This window comes from Rhopalosiphum maidis, chromosome 1, assembly GCF_003676215.2.
Source record: "Rhopalosiphum maidis isolate BTI-1 chromosome 1, ASM367621v3, whole genome shotgun sequence".
In the NCBI taxonomy this organism is placed as follows: domain Eukaryota; kingdom Metazoa; phylum Arthropoda; class Insecta; order Hemiptera; family Aphididae; genus Rhopalosiphum; species Rhopalosiphum maidis.
Window position 1 is genome coordinate 54,432,837 of NC_040877.1, and position 23,639 is coordinate 54,456,475.

A 23,639-nucleotide genomic window follows, 5' to 3' on the forward strand; every position below is an offset into this window, starting at 1 on the left:
ATATATTAATAAATTATGTATAAATTATATTCATATATATGAATACTGATGTTATAACTGCAGAACATAGGTTAAACAGGGAAAATTTGCTTAGCGAAAATTCAAATTTGGATATTTAATCGTGTAACTTAGAAACACTCACAAATCACAATTATATTATAGTATAGGTGTTGACCAATTATTGCCCTCGATACCACTGTTTTCGGCATTCTAAAAATGTACCAGTTGCCTTTAAATATTATTATATTCATATTCATGATTATAACACCAACCCGTAAAATAAGGAAAATAAATATGTAAGTAATAAATAATTAATATATAATATAAAAAAAAAATATAAAAATTGTATTAATAATAATAGATTACCTGATGCGAAACGAGAATTCATATTAATGATTAATTCATTAATTCATTATATTAATCATCAAATATCTTTATGTACCTATATAATTACAAATATCATAACTTTTTTTATAATTTTATACTATTTTTTTATGATTGATAAATTACATTGTGTACCGCTTATAATTCTTTTATTATTATTATTTATATATTTACCTCCCCTATTTTACGGACTGGTATTAATAATCATATATATATTAATATGTGAGGGTAACTGATAAATTTGGTTGAAGGTGACTGATGCTTTTTTCTCTAGATAGTTTGGGGGAGGGGATTGGTTTAAAAAAAGGTACTTTTAAGCAACTGGTACACGCCCTATGTGATGTACAGCTTCAAACTACAGTCAAGTTATTCAATATTATTTCGTGTGCATTAAGATAATAGTATTTTTATAATATGGGTATACTTTATAAAAGTGAATTTATTTTATGTATTCAATCAATGACGACGTTGTCTTTGAACGTCTTTATTTATCTTGACTGCAATTATGGATTTATTTTTAATTTTTTTCTTTTTTCAATGAATAAAAATACGTGTTGAAAATAAATTATTATCTTCCTTTTTGAATGCACAGTGGTTTAGTTAATTTCTCCTTATAATATAAGCGACCTCGACATCAACGCACGCGTTAAAAATGTCGTTTGATGTCTGTTTTGTGTTGGTTGAAATCTTCGCTTAGTGCATAATCGCTGCGCAGTGTACGCACAATGTAGGTAATCCGGTAATCCGCGTGTCTATACGTACGTATAGCTGGCAAGACCGTTACCTGTATACAGTGTACATGCAAAGAACAAAACGACTGAAAACTATATCACCAACGGGCAACGATCGTTCGATTAACGCAGAGGACTACAATATTTTATCGGATTCTCACATAATTTTGGCATCATGTACATTGTACATTAATATCACAAACTATCAATGTACGTATAATACGTTTATATACGATTATTACTTACTGGAAAAAAGAATTAGGCACGATATATATAAATACTATGAGTTTAGTACTGGTTTTGCCCCATGTCTCAGTAGTTACGGTAGGATATGATGAGACAACGATGATATATCATCAAGCAAAACCGCAAAAGACTACTAAAAAATGCTGAAATTTTTTAAAACTTTCCGACAGTCCTTATTAATTTGTCTTTATTTAATGTGTTTAAGGAAATTATACAAAATATAGTATTATATAGGTACTTAAAGGTATATATATATATTATTATAATATTTTCCTGAGATAACTTAAATTGTTATGTTAAAATTATCGACCACAATCGATAGATACCCATACTCCTATTATAGGCGACAGACATTTTTGAAAACTCGTTCAACCATCAACTACATGACAAAAAGACATTACTGTTTCACTTAAAATCATTATATATCATTACAAGCGAATAAAACTCTATGAGAAGACATAGAAGGTATACTTATATAATTTAGAGCTCATTACACACCGATGATTTTTGCTATGTAGGTTTTTAGTGAATTATCTATATTTATCTATATTATTCTATATTATCGTAACTCACAAAATTGTTAATAAACAAAGTCGATTACATAAAAATAAATAAAAAATCTTATTATATATCATATACAAACAATATACATTTAGACGTATACTATTATTATATATTTATAATAGTATAAACAGCGCGTTATAGTAGCAATATTATTACTTGTAGAATACCTCTCCTATATAATATACACATTCATAATATTCTGTATAATAATATACATTAAATATATATATACACCACGCGAACGCGTATAAATTATTCGCTTATCCTTGACTTACACTATTATATCGTCGTAATTCGTGTTTATAGTTATTCAATGCGTTATAAAATTCACGTACGCGACACAAATACCTTCAGTCGTTGTAACTCGCGTAAGTAAAAAACGTATTCACACGGTAATCGATAGATATATTAAAATACTATATTATCTCTGGGCCCCTGGCCCACAAATGACTGGGTAATAGACCTGTTGTGCAAAAAATAAAAATATCGGTAGATAACTATTTGTACTAGCACGTAAAAGTTTGTATTATATATGTTATATTATATATATTTGAATTTTTAGTTTTTAACGGTAAGTACAACAATTGCATTCATATTCTGTCAGTAACGTGAATAAACTTTTATCGAAATGGGTCGGGTAATCGGGCACGATATACTTTTAAAGTTTTTAATAAATATTTAAAAATAATATACAACTTAAGTAGAGGTATACAACGTTAATAGTTTATATATGTTTGTGAACTTGACTTTTTTCTGCGTTATAGACTACCGCAATATTCAAAATTTATTATATAAACTATTTTTCAAGCAGCTGAGATTCTGCCCAAACCTGCTGAATAGCTCTATCAGCAAATTGATTTCTGTGTTGGCAACCCGCTTGCGACAGATTGTGGATGTGGCATCGGTGCTTGTCCAATGTTTTAATTGTAAGTCAATAAGTGGAAAGTTTAATACTGTCAAAACTTTGAGTGTCTCTAATTATCAGTAAACTACAGCTATGAATACCGATTCTGATTTTTAATGGTTTTCATTTATAAGTAGGTATACTTAAACCGTAAAGACTATATTTAAAAAAAGTTAGATTTCCTATACCTTTTAACTATTTTTCAGGAACGCCCATTTGTATGTTGATACAAACTTGTTTTTCTTAAAAGAAAACTACAACTATTTTCTATAAATTATCAATCACATTTTTGAAAAAGTTGATACATTTAAAGTTTAAATCAAAATTTCTATAAGTAATTTTTGAATTATTAAACTTTATGTACTAAGAATATTAATCCTTATGGACTGACATATACAAATTTAAAATAGATTTACTTAAGATTCAAATAATTCTTAGAAGAATTAACTAAGAATTTCTTACTAACATAAAGTTTCATAATATTAACAATATTGTATTAATATTAATTATTAAAGTTTTCAACTCATCATAGTTCTTCAAAATTATTATTATAAATACTACTCCCTAGTAGGTTAGAGGTTAGATTATTATAAAAAAATGTAATTATTCAAAACTACTTGTTCGAAATTTGATTTATGAAATATATCAACAATTAAAAAATAATACTCTGCATTCTGCTTTACGGCTTAGTTCTAAAAAAGTTTGTACCTATACAGGACAATCCTTATAAATACTATGCTAGTATTTATTATATTTTATAATTATAAATACACGATAAGAAATCAATGATATGTAAGTAATGCACAAACCTATAGGCATACCGCAGGAGACGGTGTCCCGAGCACAATGTCCGACAGTTAAATCCATTCTGAGAACCTCTGATGTAGCAACGACATAACCGCCACTGACAGGACCATCGGTCAGTCGTATGGGTATAATATACGCATAGTCGTCGTCGCGTATTATTATAGTTGTTCGGTTTCAGTTTTGTTTGGTACCGGTCGTAGTAGTTGTAGTCGTCGTCGTCATCCTCCTACTCTACAACCACCGCAGCCACCGCCACCTCGTTGAACACCACCACCATCACCTCGTCATCGGGCAACGCCGAGCCCGTCCGTCCAGTTCGGTGCGCGCACCAGACGACCGCTCGCCGTGGTCGCAGAAACATTAGCTTCTCGCGTTGTATCAGTCATCCGCATCGTTCCGCTCCACCGTCGCCATATTTTGCTGTTTCGCGCCCATTTCCTCTCGATCCCTGTTGTACCCGCCGCCGCCCAATACCCATCAGTGACGACGTTTTCCGAGTTTTTTTACGCCTGACCGATTTATTAATATATAATTATAAATACGCACGTACGAGATTGTAGTGCCGCGTGTTCCGGTTTTTATTTTTGTTTTTCATTTCATTTTTCGTTTTTTGCTCCGACAAGTGCGCGAGAAAACCGTTTTATTGACAAGCACAGTGGTGCGCACCTACCTACCGGTATTCACGTCATTGTCTTGTATGACGTGATAACCGATTGCTGCGATGATGCAGGACGACGACGATGACGATCGCGGTCGACGTCGAAATCATCCCCGTCACTGAAGGACCCACATGAAGGTAAGAATACAATATAGGGCTTGGGGCTGGTCCGAGTGAACCCCCTTTCTTCATTGACTGCGAAGCACAAAAATAAATAAACTGTGTATAATATATATTAGTATATTACATTACACATATACAACTTACGTGTTATATACACGCGTTGTTGTGTTTTCGGTGAACACGCGTACAAACGAGCAGGACGAATTTAATTGACGGAATAACTACGTTTGTCACCGTACGTTTTCTGCATATCATAATATCGTTGTCATGATATTATATAAGTACCTGCGGCCTCAGGAAAACAGACGCGTATTGCGTTTCCAACCTCTTCTTCGAGACTTAAATAAATCTTGTTTTTCAAAAACCGTCTTTTGTACCCGACACTCGAGCGTGCTTATTGTAAGTGATTATTGTGTATGATACATGTATTAATGCGTGTGTTGTGTGTAAGCCTGCAACGAAAACGACGAGACGTACCTAATATAACAAACATACACGACGCCGTTGACATTATAATGGTATTTTTTTTTTCGGTACCTGCGGTATAGGAAACTGGATAGGGTCGATGTCAATGGAATATACACGTACGTCTTCCTATTTCTACGAACTCCGGAAAAATGTTTTGTGTCGTCGGGTATATTATATTGTTGTTAGAAGCAGCATAATAACATAATAATATGACGCTTTTACCGTAGGTAGTACCTATAGTGTTTATACATCATTAATGTTATAGCATTTTTAAAAACGTCGTCAGTCCGAACTAGTAGGCCCATTTGCGAACAAAATGTCAAAATCCATAAAAGAGATAAACTCGTTTCCATACACATACACACACACACACACATATATATATATATATATATAATATCAAACACACGTCGGAATCTCAATAACAAGGTGTCAACTCTCACTTTATATTATACGCACACAAATACAATATCCATTGGCGCCGCGCGTGAGTGTGTGTATAGTAGAAGTGTATATAATGTAGCGCGCGTGTACGAGAATATAAAAATGTGTGTGTGCACGCATGTGGTGTTATTAACAGATATATTTTCTAAAATATTATCATAATATTATTATTATAATATTATATACACGGGAAACGAGCTCGCGGGTTTGAAACTATTTTTGAGAGTATAAATTAATATTATATATTATTATATTGTATGTTTTCTCCGTGACAGTGTAAAGGGTTTGGAATTCAGCGGATAGCGATATCGATTGCCGATATAATACGCGGAGGTACCTCAAGGTATAAGACGTACCTATAACACACTTTAAACCGTATATGCGCCGTACAACTTAGCGAAATCAAAATGTTCATAATAATTATAATAATATTGTTATTATTATTATATATTGTTAATATTATTATACTTCTGCGGACCGACGGGCTTGTAGTGCGTGGCCCGCACCGTCACCCCGTCCGTGCACGCATTGTGTACCTGCATTGCTGCGTACGTCCTACACGCCGTATAAAATATTTTCGAAAGCCTGCAGTTAAAAACACAAGAAAATACCACCGGTAATAAATGGGTTTCGTTTTATAGTTGTTGTAATATAAGAAACGCGTTGGAGACTCCCAAATCCCAAAATTTAACGACCGTCGTCGCGCCTCTCAGAGGTCGTTTCTCGACGGATGCTTCGCGTGGTCCGACGACGGAAAAATAGTTATTCAACACGAATACCTGTTTTGGCAGTAAATTGTGGTAACTCGATCTGATGGAGATTTATGGTCTGCATCTCTCCTTATCGCGAGCTGGTTGTTGCACGCAGTTATGTATGAGCATGTTACCGCCTCCACCACCACCCATTATTGCTGCCCCGTACACCCTGTTGTAACCACGAAAAATGTATAATATACTCACATTTATACGATTCATAATAATTTACAATATATTGTGTATGAATGCGTTAATGGGGTAATGTAAAATCTGTTTTATAATAATAATTTTTTTTCATTCACATCATAATGATAGGTTTATACGATTAATTTAACGATTTGTTTTTCATTATGTATCAAAAAATGAAATCACATGATTCTATCACGAGCTTACAATACAATAATTCAAATGTTATCCTATTGTTTTTTTACGACGAATCTTCGTTCGCTTGAAGTATATCAACTCAAAAACGTAAATATACAAATATATACAGAATCATTGATAATGTAAAACTTGACGAGAGTGGTGGTGACAGGTCTATGTAGTATATAGTCATAATCAGCTACTATAACACTATACACTATACACATAGTACTTACACATTACACACACACTCACATTTCTACGTGTTTTTATATGCACTTAAGATGGATATAACATGTTATGTATATCATATATGATATAAATAAAAAAAAGGAAAACAACGCGTTGTTGTCATCGCGTAGTACGGTAGTCTCATAAATCCGTTTTTGCTCTTCCAGAATAGCTAATTAGCCACGTGCCCTATGGTTTGTTGGTTTTTATATAATGGTAGGTAGTATGTTACAATAGTATAACGCATGCAAACATAACATTATTTTGAGCCTTTTGGCTATACCGAAATTAGCGTCATATTCATATTATGTCACTTTTCGGATTTATTAACCGATTTAACATTGTTATAATGCCCCTCGTTGGATAGCATCGATTTTTCAAGGCCATTCGTACACGATATTTTATATATTATTAGCTATATAGTACATAAAGTAGTATATTATGTTGTTTAATATTATAATGTAAAAGACTGCAAAACCGTTTTTGTCGCTGTTGACAAAAAAAAAAAAAAAATGTGTAATAATTTACCGAGAACCGTATAATGTATACTGTGATTTTTTTCTTTTGCTCATTCGCATAGAAATACCATATTTAATATATATATATTATACATATAAGAGCGAGTGACCCATGGGACATACTGTCTCTAAAAATGGATAGCTGAAAAAAATTGTTTACTTAACATTAACGTCCACAGAATTCGACACACGATACGAGTAATACTTCTGGTGCATGCGCGATTAACAATAAATAAATAAAAAATAAAAAATGAATATAGCCGACGCTGAGTCGCCGCTACAGATTACATCGTCGTACTATAGTAATATTGATCAACTTTTGCGCCGTCGGGATTTTAAACATTTGTTCTGCGGTTCTGTCACCATAATTCATTTTATAAACGCTATTAATACCTATATAGTATTTTAAATTTCATTTACGAAACAATAAAAAATAACATCGGTAAGTGTTAACGACATTAGACAATTGATTGTTTGGCATTATTAGTCTAACGAGAGTTAGCATTTTTAAGATATAATAATGTAATTATATATACATAAATAGTATACTAAATACCTACAATAGTATTATATATATTATTAAAACTAATTAATGACCTATAACGGAACATATATATATAATATAAATTTACATTATACTGAGTACTTGATACCTATAGCGAATACAAATGCTTAAATATACTAGCTATGCTTTTTTTTGGTGGCGTATTTACAACTTATTTTTTTGGGGGGTGGAAGTGAAAAATATATTACATTAAATATTTATATGAATAAATATACTCAAATTATAAAATTAAATCAAGCTTTTTATTTTTATTTACTAAATAATCAATTCCTGAGGGAAAGCGGAAACCCCCAGCACCCCCTTCTCGCCGTAAATTTTTTTTTTGATATCACGATATACCATGTACATGCATATTTAGAATCCTATAGTTTAGACTTTTTAACCAAACCTTGTGTCCTAATGCGCTGGTGTAACGTGTCGCTCCATCAAGCGACTGTAAAAAACAACACTATTTTGAAGTACATATTTTTCTGCACTTAAATATAGCTCATTGAGAAAAAAATTCATCATATGAACTAAAAATTATTTAAGTTATACAACTTCACAAAACATATTTAATTGTAATAGTAATCAATTGGTATTTCAATTTTAAATGTTTATGTCTATATACAATAAGAGTTAAGGTTATTTTTCGTTAGGTAGGTTTAAATGTTTCTTAGTTTGTACCTACCTATGCACGAAATCAAGAATTCTGAGTTTTTAAATATTCTACATTTTTATTGCATTAGCTAACATTTTTCATACAAAATGTATGTTTATTAATAAATTATTAGGTATTTAGGTAACATATTTTGTTTGTATCCGTTCGACATTTTTTCTACGGCATCCACGATTAACGCGTAGACAAATACACAGTTTGTTAAGTTTGGTATATAAAGAATAGCTATTAATGCTTATAGTCATTTATCAGTAAATAATTTAATAAGAGATTCATTAGTAGCGACTATAATATTACGGGATACTTTCATTTAATGACGTTTAATAAAACAAAATAACTGAAAAGTTATCATTTTTTAAGCAGTTCACTTATTACAGTGGGTCATACGTGACAAGAGCAAACTTTTTATGTATTTCTAATGAGCCGAATCCTTTGTATTTTGTAGATTTTTTAAATGTTGAGATAACCTCGGCCAATTAGATGGTGTCCAAATTATTAACGACCGTCGTAATAATCATAGTTGAATATATTTGAGAATTTCAGGAATTTCATCGAGGTGTTTTTTCTTGGTCGAAATAATAAAATTGATATTATTATTATGGGATACTTAAAGTAAGTTTATAAGATTGGAATCCAGTGCATCCTAACAACTGGGTAAAATGGTACTGAAATTTTCAGTTAAAATAAAAACGTTTTTCGTGTTTCGGGAGCGGGAGGATTGTGTTTTCGTTAAGTAGTTATTGCTGTTTTTTTTCTATTTACTTCGGGCAGATAATAAGATACGAACATTATATTATTAAAGTAAACGTTGGAAGATTACTTGTCAAAATGTTGCAGATTTACACACGCGCGACTACGTGAGACAGTGAGACACGACTATAGGTGGTATCAAATGTATAATACTGTACTGCGGATAGATGACAATCTGTAGGTATAATAGCTGTGTACTATACTACGACGGCCTTTACTCGACAGACCGCGGACTTATCAACTTTTTTATATCGTATAATATGACCTGCGAGTATAATGGATCATATTGTAATGTTATTATCCACTATCGTGCACTTAAAATACACCTGTGCGTATAATGCCACCGGGTTGTACCCGCCGCCGTCTCCGAATCGATTTCGGTTTACGTCATCAACACGCGATGCGGCGAATTTTTTCTGCGCTGCGATTTAAACAATTTTTCATATAAAGATTATATTGTACACACACACACACACGCGCGCAGCTTTCGCGTACATCATACATCGCGTTTACGGTGCACACACATACATATTCGCGTTTGAGTGCGTGTATTTACGCGTGTCCGCGTGTGTATGTATAGGTATTGTATAGTCGGCACCTGGTCACGCACCTGGTCTCTGGGGATCCGGCGTGAGTGCAGGCGTGTGTGTGTGTGTATCTGTGTGCGTGTGTAGACGGGCGGGAAAAAGGTCGACCGCATTCCAGGGCCGGATCGCTCCCTCCAAAGCGGCGTAGGAATGTCGTCGGCTCGTGACCCCGCCCCCCTCTACACCCCCGCGACCGCAACCGCCAACCCCTCTCCCCCGCGACGGCCCCACCCGTTCCTCGCTCATACTAAGTCTCTCACTCTCGCACCGTGTGTTTATACACACACACATATTCTGATCAAACAACGCAATCGTCGTCGATCTGATATAAACATATAATAATAATACGCACACACACGCGCGCACGCACGCACGCACGCACGCACATATATATGATACCCGCTGCAGTGGAAGGTACCTACAACTATATAATATAATATATATATATACGTTTTTTTCTTCAGATTTTATTATTAATAATTTTTTTTTTTTGTTTTCCGAACGCGCTCATCTCCTCTCCCGAGGCGATCATTATTATTATTATACCACCGGTGGCTGTTATACGTGTAAGATAGTGTATGCGCTACTAACTATAACCCTCCCCCCACCCTATCCGCGACACACACACACACACACACAAGAGGTTTTTGTATTTTCTTCGGGACTTTACCGGCAGACGCGGCGAGACGAGGGGCAAGAACCGTGGAGACGTGTTTTTTAATTTTTTTTTTACCACAAAAATCACGGTCTATCTACACGCGCGTATACGACGACGAATATAATTGTACGCGTACACATCGTCTACGCACTAGGTTGTTAGGTGCGTAGGCGTAACAATAATATATGAAATCAAAAGACAAAAGTCAAAAAGTCGTGCCAATAATTAATCAAATACACACACACACACACACACACAATAACATTCCACGCGGGGTAGATAAATCGAAGAATGATCGTACACACAACAACAATAATATACGAAAACAACGGCGTTGAATTACATTTTAACCGCGATCGCGCGCGAAGAACCGGTTCGGTCCGGTACGGGGGGGAAATATATACGGGTACGTTCGAGTCGGCCGGAGACGCGTATATTACGCGCGCGCATACTTGGAAAGAACGAATAGGTAACAATAATTTTTATTCAACAGCGGTACGCGCGATGTATATTACTCGTGTATTTGTATATTTTCGTTGTGTATACTCGATAAATAGGTACATGGTACAAGTGCACACAGCGTCCGTTATCTGTACAATAATATAATTTAAAATATCGCGCAAGTATGTATAGTTGTGTTTACAGAAGTTAATGCGATGTAAAAGTATTTTGTAGGCATTTTATTATTGCAGCCGTAAACGAATTTGTCGGAGAAATTCGAAAAGTGTGAACGGTTCCTAAGAGATATTCGACCTACGCCATAGAACTACGATATCATCGTTATAGAAATATATTTTTTTTCGTCCGGTTTGCAAATTAAAACGAGCTTGTATGATGCAAACACCCATACCTTAAACCGGCGCTTGGACGCGTCTAATACGAACTCGCGGGTAAACGAACGGTCCTCCATCATAACATTGAGTTAACGAACGTTTAGTCACTGAAAATATAAAGAGGACGCCGCATATGTCGTCTCCGCCTTACTAAGTGCAGTGTGTTAGTGCAATTAGTACATGGTACAATTTATATTGAGTGAATTCATTTTATGTCGTTACTCGTTAGCTTGAATATTTCAGTTAATTTTCTTATTATCAAACTTAAAAGTAAGAATATCTTAGGACATCGTATAGGCTTTCATTTAAAAGTAAATTATAGCTATGTAACATATATCACTTTTAAATACTCATAATTCGCTTTAAAATTATATATATATATATATACAATCACATAATATACCCTAGTCAATTCTTACATTTAAGTTATTATGGTATAATAACTTTAATATTAAAGTTAACCGCTACAATAATTTAAAATGGATTTTGTTGAACGCGAATTTTCTATATTGTGCACTATTTAGATAGTGACTACACGTATGGGTGAGGCATTCTCAAGATATAGTACATATTTTAGCCTCTGCAGGGTGCCTAGCTATACAAAGTTTGATACTTCAGCAATTAAAATCATTTTAGTATTGGTTCATTTTTTAGTCAATGTCAATTTAGGAAATTATATTTCTAGTTATTAAATTTTTAAAAGAATTTTACGAAAACGACAATACCTAATACAAATAAGATTACAAATAATTAAAAATAAAATAACTCAAATTTTACAATTAACGTCGAATCTTATAATATTATATTAAGTAGTACATTTTTCAAACATTTTATTATTGATTATTTTTTAATAATATTATAAGTATATTTATATTAGGTGTTGTCATTTTTAATATAATAATAAATAATTAGATATTCACCTATAACTGAGAAAAAAACACTAATATTGATCTAATTTCTAAATTGTATATTATTATTTCCTTACTATTCAAATTTTACCGAAGGAATTAATTAGTAAAATAAATGGTTTAATACAACGATGGACCAAACGCGTCTCATGTATAATCAATGTACGTTTATAGTCTGCATTCGATTTACGATCCAAATCTTTTGATTAATAACAAGCCCCGAGGATCAAAATATATCCTATCACAATATTTACGTGGAAGAAACTTCCGTGTAAATTAATTGATTCGATGTGTCGAATCGTGGTCCTATCGATTCAAACACACTATACGGGCCATGGTTATAGATTTAATGTGTCAAATCGGAATGTCGTATGCGACGTGAATATACTAGAAAGTAAATGATATAGGTACATTATGCGTTATATACATCAATAATATTAGTTGGAAATATCCGTCGAGTCGATGGCGCCTTGGTCAAGTGGAAGATACATGCGCGTGTTTATTAAGTATAATATAAATAAATGGTGTAGTCCATACACATTATATATTATAAATTATATGTGAAGGTATATATAGGTATGTTTGAGCGTTTTGCCTTACGCGTAGCCATTAGGCGCAATGATCGCATAACACTTAACGGAGAATCATTATATTATGTATTATATAAGCTGATATTGAAGGCTAATTGCTAATATACATATTTGATTTTAATAATTGCTTTTCCGTTCGTTATACCGCGGATTTCGGTGACATAAAAAATACGATACGTAAGTACAATATCGAAAAGACGAAAAATATGCTTCTCAACACACCAAATAGTCTAAATGATATAGATTATATATATATATATATATTATATGCAGTTATATTACTTTTAAACTATTCAAATTTAAACTGATAAATAGTATAGTAATAATACTATAGTATGTATTAACAAATAATAACCTAATCTGTATATCGGATAGGAAAAAATACTGTGCATTTTGCAATAAGTGATGCATTTCGAATAAATTGGAAACGAGTTAAATCGTACATTAAAAAGTCACTATTTCCATAAAATACAAACGACGAGTTAATGAATAACATAATGAAAGTGTTAATGAATAGTAGCGATCCGAAGTCGTACAAATTTTTTATTAAAGTCAAAAAATTATTTTTCATTTTCGCGTTTACGGTAATGGTAAATATTCGTACAAGTTTGTTATGTATACTGTCTAAGTTTGTATTTTGTACTCGTTTAGAAAACGACACTTTAATAATATTATTATATTGCCACCCAAACGGTTTTTATACACCAATACCAAACAAAAAATATTTACGTTTGAGAGCGTGAGAATTTATTCGTATCACTGATTAAGAATTTGAAACCCGTGTACAGAATTCACATATTTACATTTGTTGTATAAACACAACAGTGTCATTCGTTTCAGCTGTTGAAATTTACAATAAAATATATTAAGGTTCGATTACGTGGCATCGGTGACGTGTCTTGGGACTCACCACGCGCTTTCGAGTTTTTGCAATATAATATACCTGCCCACTTATATCAATAATACTGCTCTGCTGGGAAAGTGGGAACGGTTTCCTTTTAACGATAACGAAACTTAACAGAGGATTGCGTTCGGCTTGGCGTGCTAGTACTTCCTTATAGACTACAATGTAAAATGTAAATATTTATGATAATTTCCTCACGTGTTTTTCGTAGAACTACCGAATCGATACACCCGTTCATGCATGCATGAGTAATGCCCCGTACCAGTGTAAGAGTACAACGAGTTTTTTTTTTGTCAAAACGGTTAATAAATATATTATTATCATTCGCGTAATATATATCATAGAAATACAGCTACTGCAAGTCTAAAGCAATATACAAACCAAATGCATTTATATCAAAAATCAATCGAGTAACTCGATACATTAAGAATAATCGGAAAACGCGAAGAACTGAATATAATAATAATTAATAATATTAAATACAACGTGTATAATGTATATTATATATTATGTTTATTCAAATTAAATGCGCACCACAACGCAATGCGGTTAAGTCTCTCGCATCGAATTACATTATTCCTATTAAAAGGGATCTGTATGAAACTAACAGCTATGCTTACAGCCAATGGATGCTTGCGGGATATTTATCAGCGAAGGGCATCATGATAAAATAAAATCAAAAAACGCATTGAAAAAAATGTTGATTCTTAGTAAGCTACAAAATCAATGCAACAATAAACATTAAAAAATAATTAAGAAGTCAAATATTGATGAAATATTTATTTTAAAAATAATAAATGTTAAAATTTTAAAAATTATACTTGAAGTCCGGGTAGGAGCAAATGTACCGTCTTGCCAACCCCCCAGACGCCCGTGTAATATGGCCTATTTATACATCATCATTTACAAGGGCCAGTGTAATTTATCATATGTGTTATACAGATCTTATAGGCATTAAACATTTCTCTAATAGTCTCCATTATTCGCGTTTAAAAGCTTAAAATACACAGTAAGTGTGTCTTACCGGGGTTGTTTTCGTATACAGTCTATCTATAGCTATGCCCGTCTCATGCCCAAGTTAAAAAAGTTACTGGAAATAGTAAAAATGAATTATTTTATTATCTTAAATTCTTACAATAATATGTATATAGTAAAGTGATAATTGTTTAAATCATACCAACCATGTTAATTATATTATTAAAAAAAATGTACGACAAAAAGCTTTTTTTTCAAAAAAAAAAAAAATCATCGTTTGCATATGATTACTTATGTTGTATTATTATGAATACTAGAATACTAATGATATGTCATCATTATATCCGATCATGGTTGCAAATATATTGTACCTATATAAAATATATGATATTATAATATTTATAATCGAGATTGCGTATGTGTGTGTCGGTTAAACGATGGAATTTGTGAAATGCCGGTGTTTTACTTTCTCCCGAAGTATGTATATAGTTAACTCCACGTGATTAGTATTCAGACACTTCCTGGACACAATAAAAATAATACAAAAAAAAAAAAAAAATAAATAAATAATACAAAATACGAAACAAAACAAAACGTGACAATGGGTTATTATTGATAAACCCGATATCGACGACGAGACGATCATTATTTTTTTTTTTTCTACTACACTCGATCGGCTGAGCGTATACTTATTACATCCATGATCCACCATCGTACTGTATCTATCGCTGCACCGCGGACGGCCACGAAACGCGCTTAAGGTCGGTCGCCAGCGATCGTATTATATTATTATTATAGTCGCGGTATTTTATATATATATATATATGTATATAGGTACTACGGATTCGCGTGTAAAGATGACATGCCCGGAATACTTAATGATAATTTATTGTTGTCGGTCAGCGGTTACAGTGTTTGTGTGTGTGTGTGTGCGTACATATAATATTATAACGTATACGTATAAACCTATCCGGTCGCCTTTTGACGTGTATATATTATAAGCGTGTGTACATATAATAATAATAATAATAATAATAATACGAGCGTTGCATCATCACCGGCCGCCGCGGATAAAAAAAATTAGTTCTAGAATAACGGAATTCCTCGGACCGCGGTGGTACATAAATACATAATATTGAGGTATCTGTGTGCGTTTATATATATATATATATATATATGTATACGTATATTGTATACATGCACAGTGCTCACCGGTTATAACCTATAGGTTATATTATGTAGAGTCGTAGAGACATTATCGATAATATATGTATGTATATACATATTATATTATCACGTTTGTCGTATATACACACGATAATATTATAATATATCGTAACAATGGCGTGCGTACATACATATATACACACATACCTGCAGTGTAATACCTCTTTCGAGTGGATCCTTTAGGGTACATACGCGGTCATTCCAGAGGCGATCGTTTTACATACGGGACAGTAGACGTGCCCCTAGTCAAATTGTTTTTATAGGCGGGAAGAGATGAGGGTTAGTTATTTAAAATCGAAGTAATGCACACACACACACACATACAGACACACATTTATATATTATTATATCCTAAAATGAAGTATTATCGTACTCTAAAAATCACACGTATATAATATAATATATACTACGTCATCGTATTCGTGTGCGCAGGGTGTGTGACGTGTATAATAATACTATAGTACAGTGTAGTGTGGATGAAGCGACGGAGTGAACCAGGAGTACCACGAAAAATATCGTTTGCTATATATTATACAATGAGATGCACGCAGTTCATGTAAACTTAAAAAACTTTTAACTTCCTTATGAACAATACTCGTTTGAAATTTAATTTTTATGTACAGAAATTGTCTACAAAAAAATTCTATCACGGTATATGAAATTATAAATGTATATATTTTAGCTCGAAAGAGTAAAGAACCTTAACAATGCATCATAACATTGATCATTATTAGAATTAGTAAAATATATGATTAAAAAAAATATTTTTTCTTGATGACTACAAATCATGTATTAAGCGTACTTCAAAAACTTTAATACTTCACGATATAATGAGTGTTCACTGCAGTCAAAAGAATCACCCAGACCTAGTATTATATAGTACCTAGTACGACTCGACCGGTTAAGCTCAACGATCTCGAGTGTTCAGCGGCTTAACATTGTGTTATTACACTAGTATCATCATATACGTAAATCATATTATATATATATATATACAGTAAACACCTACATGATACATTCCACAAGTAAACGAACAAAGATCTCGCAGCAATATATTATACGCACGCATTATAATATAATATATAGGTCTCCCGTCGTCCCGACCCTTCGTCCGCGGCGGTCGGTCGTCACATTAATAATAATAATTAGCCGAAAATAATAATAACCACGTTCCTTGACCGGATACGACAGCTAGTGCGTATTTTAACACTATATTATACGCACTATAAACCAAGTATAATAATATTATGTGTGTACCTACCTATAATATAATCTCTATATAATATACACACGTGGACCATTGTACGGACATAAAGACGTCCGTCACTGTGGCGACAACTCGGCGATGTTGTCTAGCTGTGATTTTTTTTTCATTGTCATAGTGTGTATTATACACCACGCATACTCTGAGATAGATAAAAATAAGAAATAAAAACGATTTCGGTTCGAGTAGGAAAAAATGTAACAATTTTTATGGTATTTTAATAACAGCTATTACGGAGCGCGCATTTCGATACTACATAATTGGTCGGCATGAATGCTGTAGCTCACAGTAGCTGCGGTAGCAGTTATACTACGTATAATAGTGGTCGATCACATAATAACATCAACATAATGTAGTCGTGTAAATTAGCCAGTCATATTAGTTTTTTAGTATTTTTTATTAGTTATTAATTATTATTTTATATATATATATATATATATCATATTATACGGGTTTACTTTCGTTTTTATTTAATCGTTTATCATGGGATATATAATTATTATATTAAAATATTTTATGGAAAAACAGTCATTCGCCTACTATATATATATATTATATATAATCGTAATAATCTTACGTAAAATTTCAATTTTTTTTGAAATTTTTAATTGCACGTTTATATATACATTGATGCGTGACACATAACATACTGTGTTTATGAGAAAAAAAAAATTGGTAATTATTGCTTACTATGCGTACGGCGGTGGTCTTGAGCATAGTTCTGATTTCGCATTGCAGGCAAATCACTGTACCTACCATCTGATGCATTCCAAAATGTATCCCGCCGAAGCAGAGTTGTAAAAACCTGCAGTAATGTAAATAAAAAGATAAAGATATTTTTTTTGTACATATCGCAGATAAATATTATGTTGTGTATATGCTGTTTCTAATGATGCATGTGTTTTGTTATAATGAACTGTAATATTGCTAAAATCAAAATAAATTGTCTTTTTCAACGCGATCGAAACGTACGTTATTCATTAATAATGTTACGTATTTAAAAAACAATTTAGGTACTATTATAATACATGTAATAAACGTCAGTTAGGAATTTCAAAAAAAAAGTGTTTGATATAGATGAGTACCTACTGTAGTCTGTAAGCTACGAGCTGTGCAGTATATTATTGCAGGGAATAAAATGTAGTACGTATAAATAATGTAATTAACATAATATTATTACACTGCACCGCAGCGCGGACGACGACGATTCGCCGTGTGGAGAAAAAGCACGGTACGTATGTATATATGTTGAAAATTCCAAGCGGTCATTCATCCAAGAATATTAGCATCGTTTAGCGTGGCTCGAATTCGTGTTAATATCTCTGCGATTAGCGCAAGATCGCTGTCGTGCCACACGTAAATCACCAAATATTCAGGCGGCCATTAACTTAAAGATTCCGCAACGAGTTAAAAAATAAAAAAAAATAAAATAAAAAAAAAAAAACCTGTAATAAATTAATAAAATAATAACATTGTAGGTACCTATAGGCTATTATATAGGTATGTATATTTGTAATGTTTGTAGTGTAGCTATATAATATATAATATAATGTAAAGTCGTTATAATTATATGGTAGTTGGTCAGCGCTGCGTATATATTATAATATTATTATTACTGGACGCCGAGTATTATTATAATACGGCCGTCGCTGTGTGTAATGAAATTTTTTCGGAGATTTGTTGACGACCAGTTTCATTACACACGCGGGTGTAGATATATAATAATGTGCCAGAGAAACGGACGGGTTAGGTGTATGATGCACGTCGTATACACATCGTATTACACAGGTACGTACACAACGCGCGGGTAAACAACGGTTTTTTTTTCCGAGGGAATTCGTAATTTTATTTTATTTTATTTTTTTTTTTTTGGATTTCGTCCGTTTCCAGCGAACACGGCTCGTGCGCTGCGGGTATGCCCGGTGGCTGGACCGCGTATATTATGTGCGTTAGATTATCATTGTGTATATTATGTACGTACAGCGAGTGTAATATCATATTATGTGGGTATGGCGGAGACGCTGCCGTTGTTTGGGGTCCGATGCGTTCATTATAAAAATATTATATTATTATATAGGTGTATCGTGTATTAGCGGGCGCGTTCGACAAGACTGCCGTGCAGCGCTGCCGAGAGCGCGCGCGTTCGGGGGTTTGGTCTCGTTTTCCTGGCAAGATACATCTCCCCGACCTTGAACCGACGAAAACTATACACACTGTGTGTAATTTATTCTATTACACACACACACACACACACATATACATCGAGTAAACTATATAATTAATAAACTAGAATTCATCATGTCGGAAAACATTCGGTTCCGACATATTTTCGTCCCGGGACCCCGTGTATTTGTAGTACATAATATTGTAGGTACCTATACACTTCGTGCACATACCACCGGGTACCGACTACACGTATAAATACCTACGTTTTATTTGATGGAAGCGGCAGTGCGCGTGGAAATAAAAACGCGCTGCCGTGGCAATGTCTGTCTGCCGCGCTTCGTACATCATACCGTTGTGTAATATGCGTACAAATATAATAATATACGATATACCTATCTATCATAACATTCATTTATTGTACACAATAATATGTGCGAATATTATAATAATATTATGTAGTTAACTCCTCATATCATCGTTTGACGCTTTCCAACGCACACACACACACACATATTGCATGATATATTATGTATATTGTGTAAAAGTATAATAACACTGAATAACGATAAAACGATTAATTTTATTTTCGTACACGTGCAGGTTGGTGTAGGTTATCTGCAATCACAAACGGAGTTACGGAGTAATGTACGTAAGCGTCCAAATATTTGTACGTTGCGCATATTATTATAATCTATAATATATATATATGTGTGTGTGTACATTAATGTTTCGCTGTTTGTCCTCTTACACTTAAAAACTACTGGACCGTTTTCAATCAGTTATAATATATTATATATTATATAATAGATTCTTTGAAAATCGTAGGGGGGTGTCATTAGTTTCTTTTCAACCCCTATAGGTTGCTATGCGGTGACATACATATAGGAATTACTATGTTTTGGATCATAAAAATCGAATACTCTTTGTTTATTTAACTGGCTGCATTTAATTGATCACAGATTATATTACAAGTATATAATTAAAAAAAAATAAATAATAAATCTTAAAATCAAATAAGTACTTTGAACGCAATAACAATGATTACTTTTATGATTTCTTTCTTGGTTATCGACATATTTTTGACATAAACACACGAGGACGTGTACCAATATCGGTTTACCGTAAGCATTTAATCATTATATGATGAATATGTTTCCAGTTTTTTGTTCGTATTTAGGTGGGTACATGACGCATAAGAATTAAGAAGTAGAAAATCATTGTAATTATATTTGTATAATATTTATGCATTTCAACTGAAATAAGACGGAAATCGATAGAGGTGGATTAATTATAACACGGCCGAAGTCGGGTAACGTAGCTAGTTTTTTATATAGGCACAGTATCCGCATATTAATATTATCATTTTATTACGCTATATAATGTAAGTACTTGAATATGCGCTACGTGAATGTCGTAGTTATGATGATGTCATACGGACCTTTGTACAAGAGATATTATGTAGTTTATTATTTTTGCTTAACTGTCTATATAATAAGCAATAACTGTTGATGTGTTTATATATTGTTCAAAGTACAACGAAAACTCATGCATTTTTCTTGCCCGCCATACCGACAGTACCGGAGTCGGCGGCGTGTCGATTACGCTCGTGTAATAATGTATGCATGTTAATCAGTTGCAGATATTATGTGGGCGCGCGAAATGTAGGCGTCGGACGAGCTAGCATGCGGAGCGCCAGCACAGTGAGCGGCCCTCTACTGTCTGTTTCAACGCCTGCCAGCCAACAAAACCGGTTCGCTGCCGTCCACCTGCTCACTGGCCAATTATTGTATTTCATTGTCGAGGTGAGTGTAAAATGACGACTACGATGGCAGTGGGGAAGAAGAAGAAGAAAAATAAGAAAAAAAGATTAAATACGAGAGAGAAAGAGAGACAACAGTGTACCGAGTGATATTGTGTGTGATAGAGAGGAGAAAATATTTTTATTTTTCTATACATTGTTTACTGGCCAAATATTATTAAGTCCGCGAATTTCGACTGTGATGATGGTACCTATATAAATATATCATATATGTTTCACACGATTTATGAGGCCGCCACAGTAGGTACATACCGTAAAATATAATATTATTTATACCTATACGCGCGTATAACACTAAAATATATAACAATATGCGTTTTTGTGGTAGACACGTTATAACTGGATCACTGGAAACCAGCATGGAATTCGGATACATCCACGATAGAATAAATAATATTATATTGTCAGAGTGCGTGAATATAAAACAATAAAAAAAACGAAAATATTTTTTTTTTGTAGTATACGACCGACCTACATAATATAAATACTAATGTATAAAAATATAATATTTGGTTGTGGCCGACGTTTGGATTGCTCAAAACATATTTTAACAAATCGATTATATCTTCGCGTGTATAATAAAAATGTGTTTGTGCGTGTATATGTAAGAGAGAGAGAGCGAGTGAGAGAGAAAGAAATTTATACCGAGTGATCCATTTAACGTAAGACACATTATTTTAAAAACTATTAAATTTTTGAAAATATTTTTTAAGTTTTTACCTTTTTCAATGACAACATGCATTTTGAAATCCTTGTTCTAAAGCAGAATAATATTTGGATTAGTTTAATGTGTAAAAAACGAATTTTGAACTTGTAGTTTATGAGATATTATAAAAGTTTAAATGAGCTAAGTGGAATGATATAATAAAATCGATAACCCATAAAAAGTTGGTTCATTCCTTCGCTTATATAAACATAGAACACTTATAACTATAATAAACTACTTGTCCGAAATTGGATTTTATTAGTTCAAAATAAAACTTAAAAATAGTAGAAAATATAACAACTAAAAAATTACATAAAAATAATTTCGTAAACATTAGTATTTCTTGAAATTATTAACTATGAGTGTCTTATATACCTACGTTAAATGGTTCACCTCGTATAAACACAGAGTAAGATAAATCATTTTTTTTTTTTGGTTATACAGTATTCGTTTCTAGTACTATATAATATAATATAAACTTTATATGTAGGTATGTGAACGTTTAATATATTTATAATGTTATTAGGGTAAATCTCGGGTGAAAGAAGTCTTCTCACAGCTGACGACTTACATGATTGCTCAAGGAATGCAGGACGTCGAATTGTTCGCACTGGCATTTATTCTAGGTAAGTCGAGTATTATACACTATATATAGATATTACGTCGATAGTTTAATAGTGCATTGGTACCTACTACCTATATGAAGATATAATATAATTATATTGCAATGTAATTAATGTTTGCATAATTATACTTAACATTTATTTACTACTTAATACAATGTATACTCTATAGTATATAAATTATATATATAAACTATAATATAGTAGTCTATTTAATATTATAAATTTTCTGTTTCTACGACAAGTATTTAATGATATATATATATAACTTACAACCTGCGACCAAATTAAACACTGTAAACACGATCACATTTTACTATACCACTATGAATGATGTATATATGTGTATAATACGCTATTCAAATAATTTTGTAAACATACTTACCATTTAAATAAATAATAATACAAAACTGAAAGGTATAGTAATGGTAATTACTAATTTAAATGCGTTTTTAATAAGATGAATGTAACACGATTTAACGCATGTATTATTATTTATTATTGTATAATTAGATTTCAAAATGTTTGTAATCAAATAAATGATTGATATTAAAATAAAATAAAATATTTTTTTTTTACCCCTATGTCCACAGAACATAATTATTTAATTCCTCTACAGTTGCGATAATATTTTAAATTAATTTTATTATTTCACAAATACCGTTTATGATATACTATATATTATGTACAAATCCGTTATGGATGCCAGTATACGGTAGTCTGTGTATTTTGATTGTATATAAGTGTTTGAATTAATTTATATACATTAATAATAATAATAATAATGTTATTTATCGTTTTAATTATTATACTTAAAAATAAATCTGATCTTATATTTTAATATCCAATAATTACCGGTTTATTAAAAAAAAAATTTAATTAAAGTTTATATGACGTGTTTCTTGTACAGAACTATAAACGTGACCAACGGATATAAATTTTCAAAATATTATGTTATAACGATAATAATATAGTATAGTAATGAAGATCGTTTTTGTTTTGTATATATTTAATATATTAAGCTAAAATAATACAATATGATAAGGCGCATCGTATAGACAATTCAAGCGCATAGTTATCATCGAAGTTGAATGATTATGATGTATTTTGGTTTTTATGTTTTAGACGAAGAATATTTTTTCATTGACCCCGAAAGTAAACTGTCTAAGTATTCGCCAAAAAGTTGGAAATCCTCTTCGACATTTGTAAG

The 23,639-nt window shown here is 32.4% G+C and overlaps 1 protein-coding gene across 1 annotated transcript in view; it reads left to right on the forward strand.

Moving 5' to 3' along the window:
- The first annotated feature begins 3,911 nt into the window (after positions 1 to 3,911).
- Positions 3,912 to 23,639, forward strand: part of LOC113554717 (protein expanded) — a 29,989-nt gene continuing 10,261 nt past the window's right edge. The window contains exons 1-4 of the mRNA XM_026958683.1: positions 3,912 to 4,432; positions 20,915 to 21,083; positions 22,333 to 22,432; positions 23,555 to 23,634. Coding sequence (XP_026814484.1) covers positions 20,964 to 21,083; positions 22,333 to 22,432; positions 23,555 to 23,634 — 300 coding nt within the window. The 5' untranslated portion in view covers positions 3,912 to 4,432; positions 20,915 to 20,963. The remainder of the gene's footprint in view (positions 4,433 to 20,914; positions 21,084 to 22,332; positions 22,433 to 23,554; positions 23,635 to 23,639) is intronic.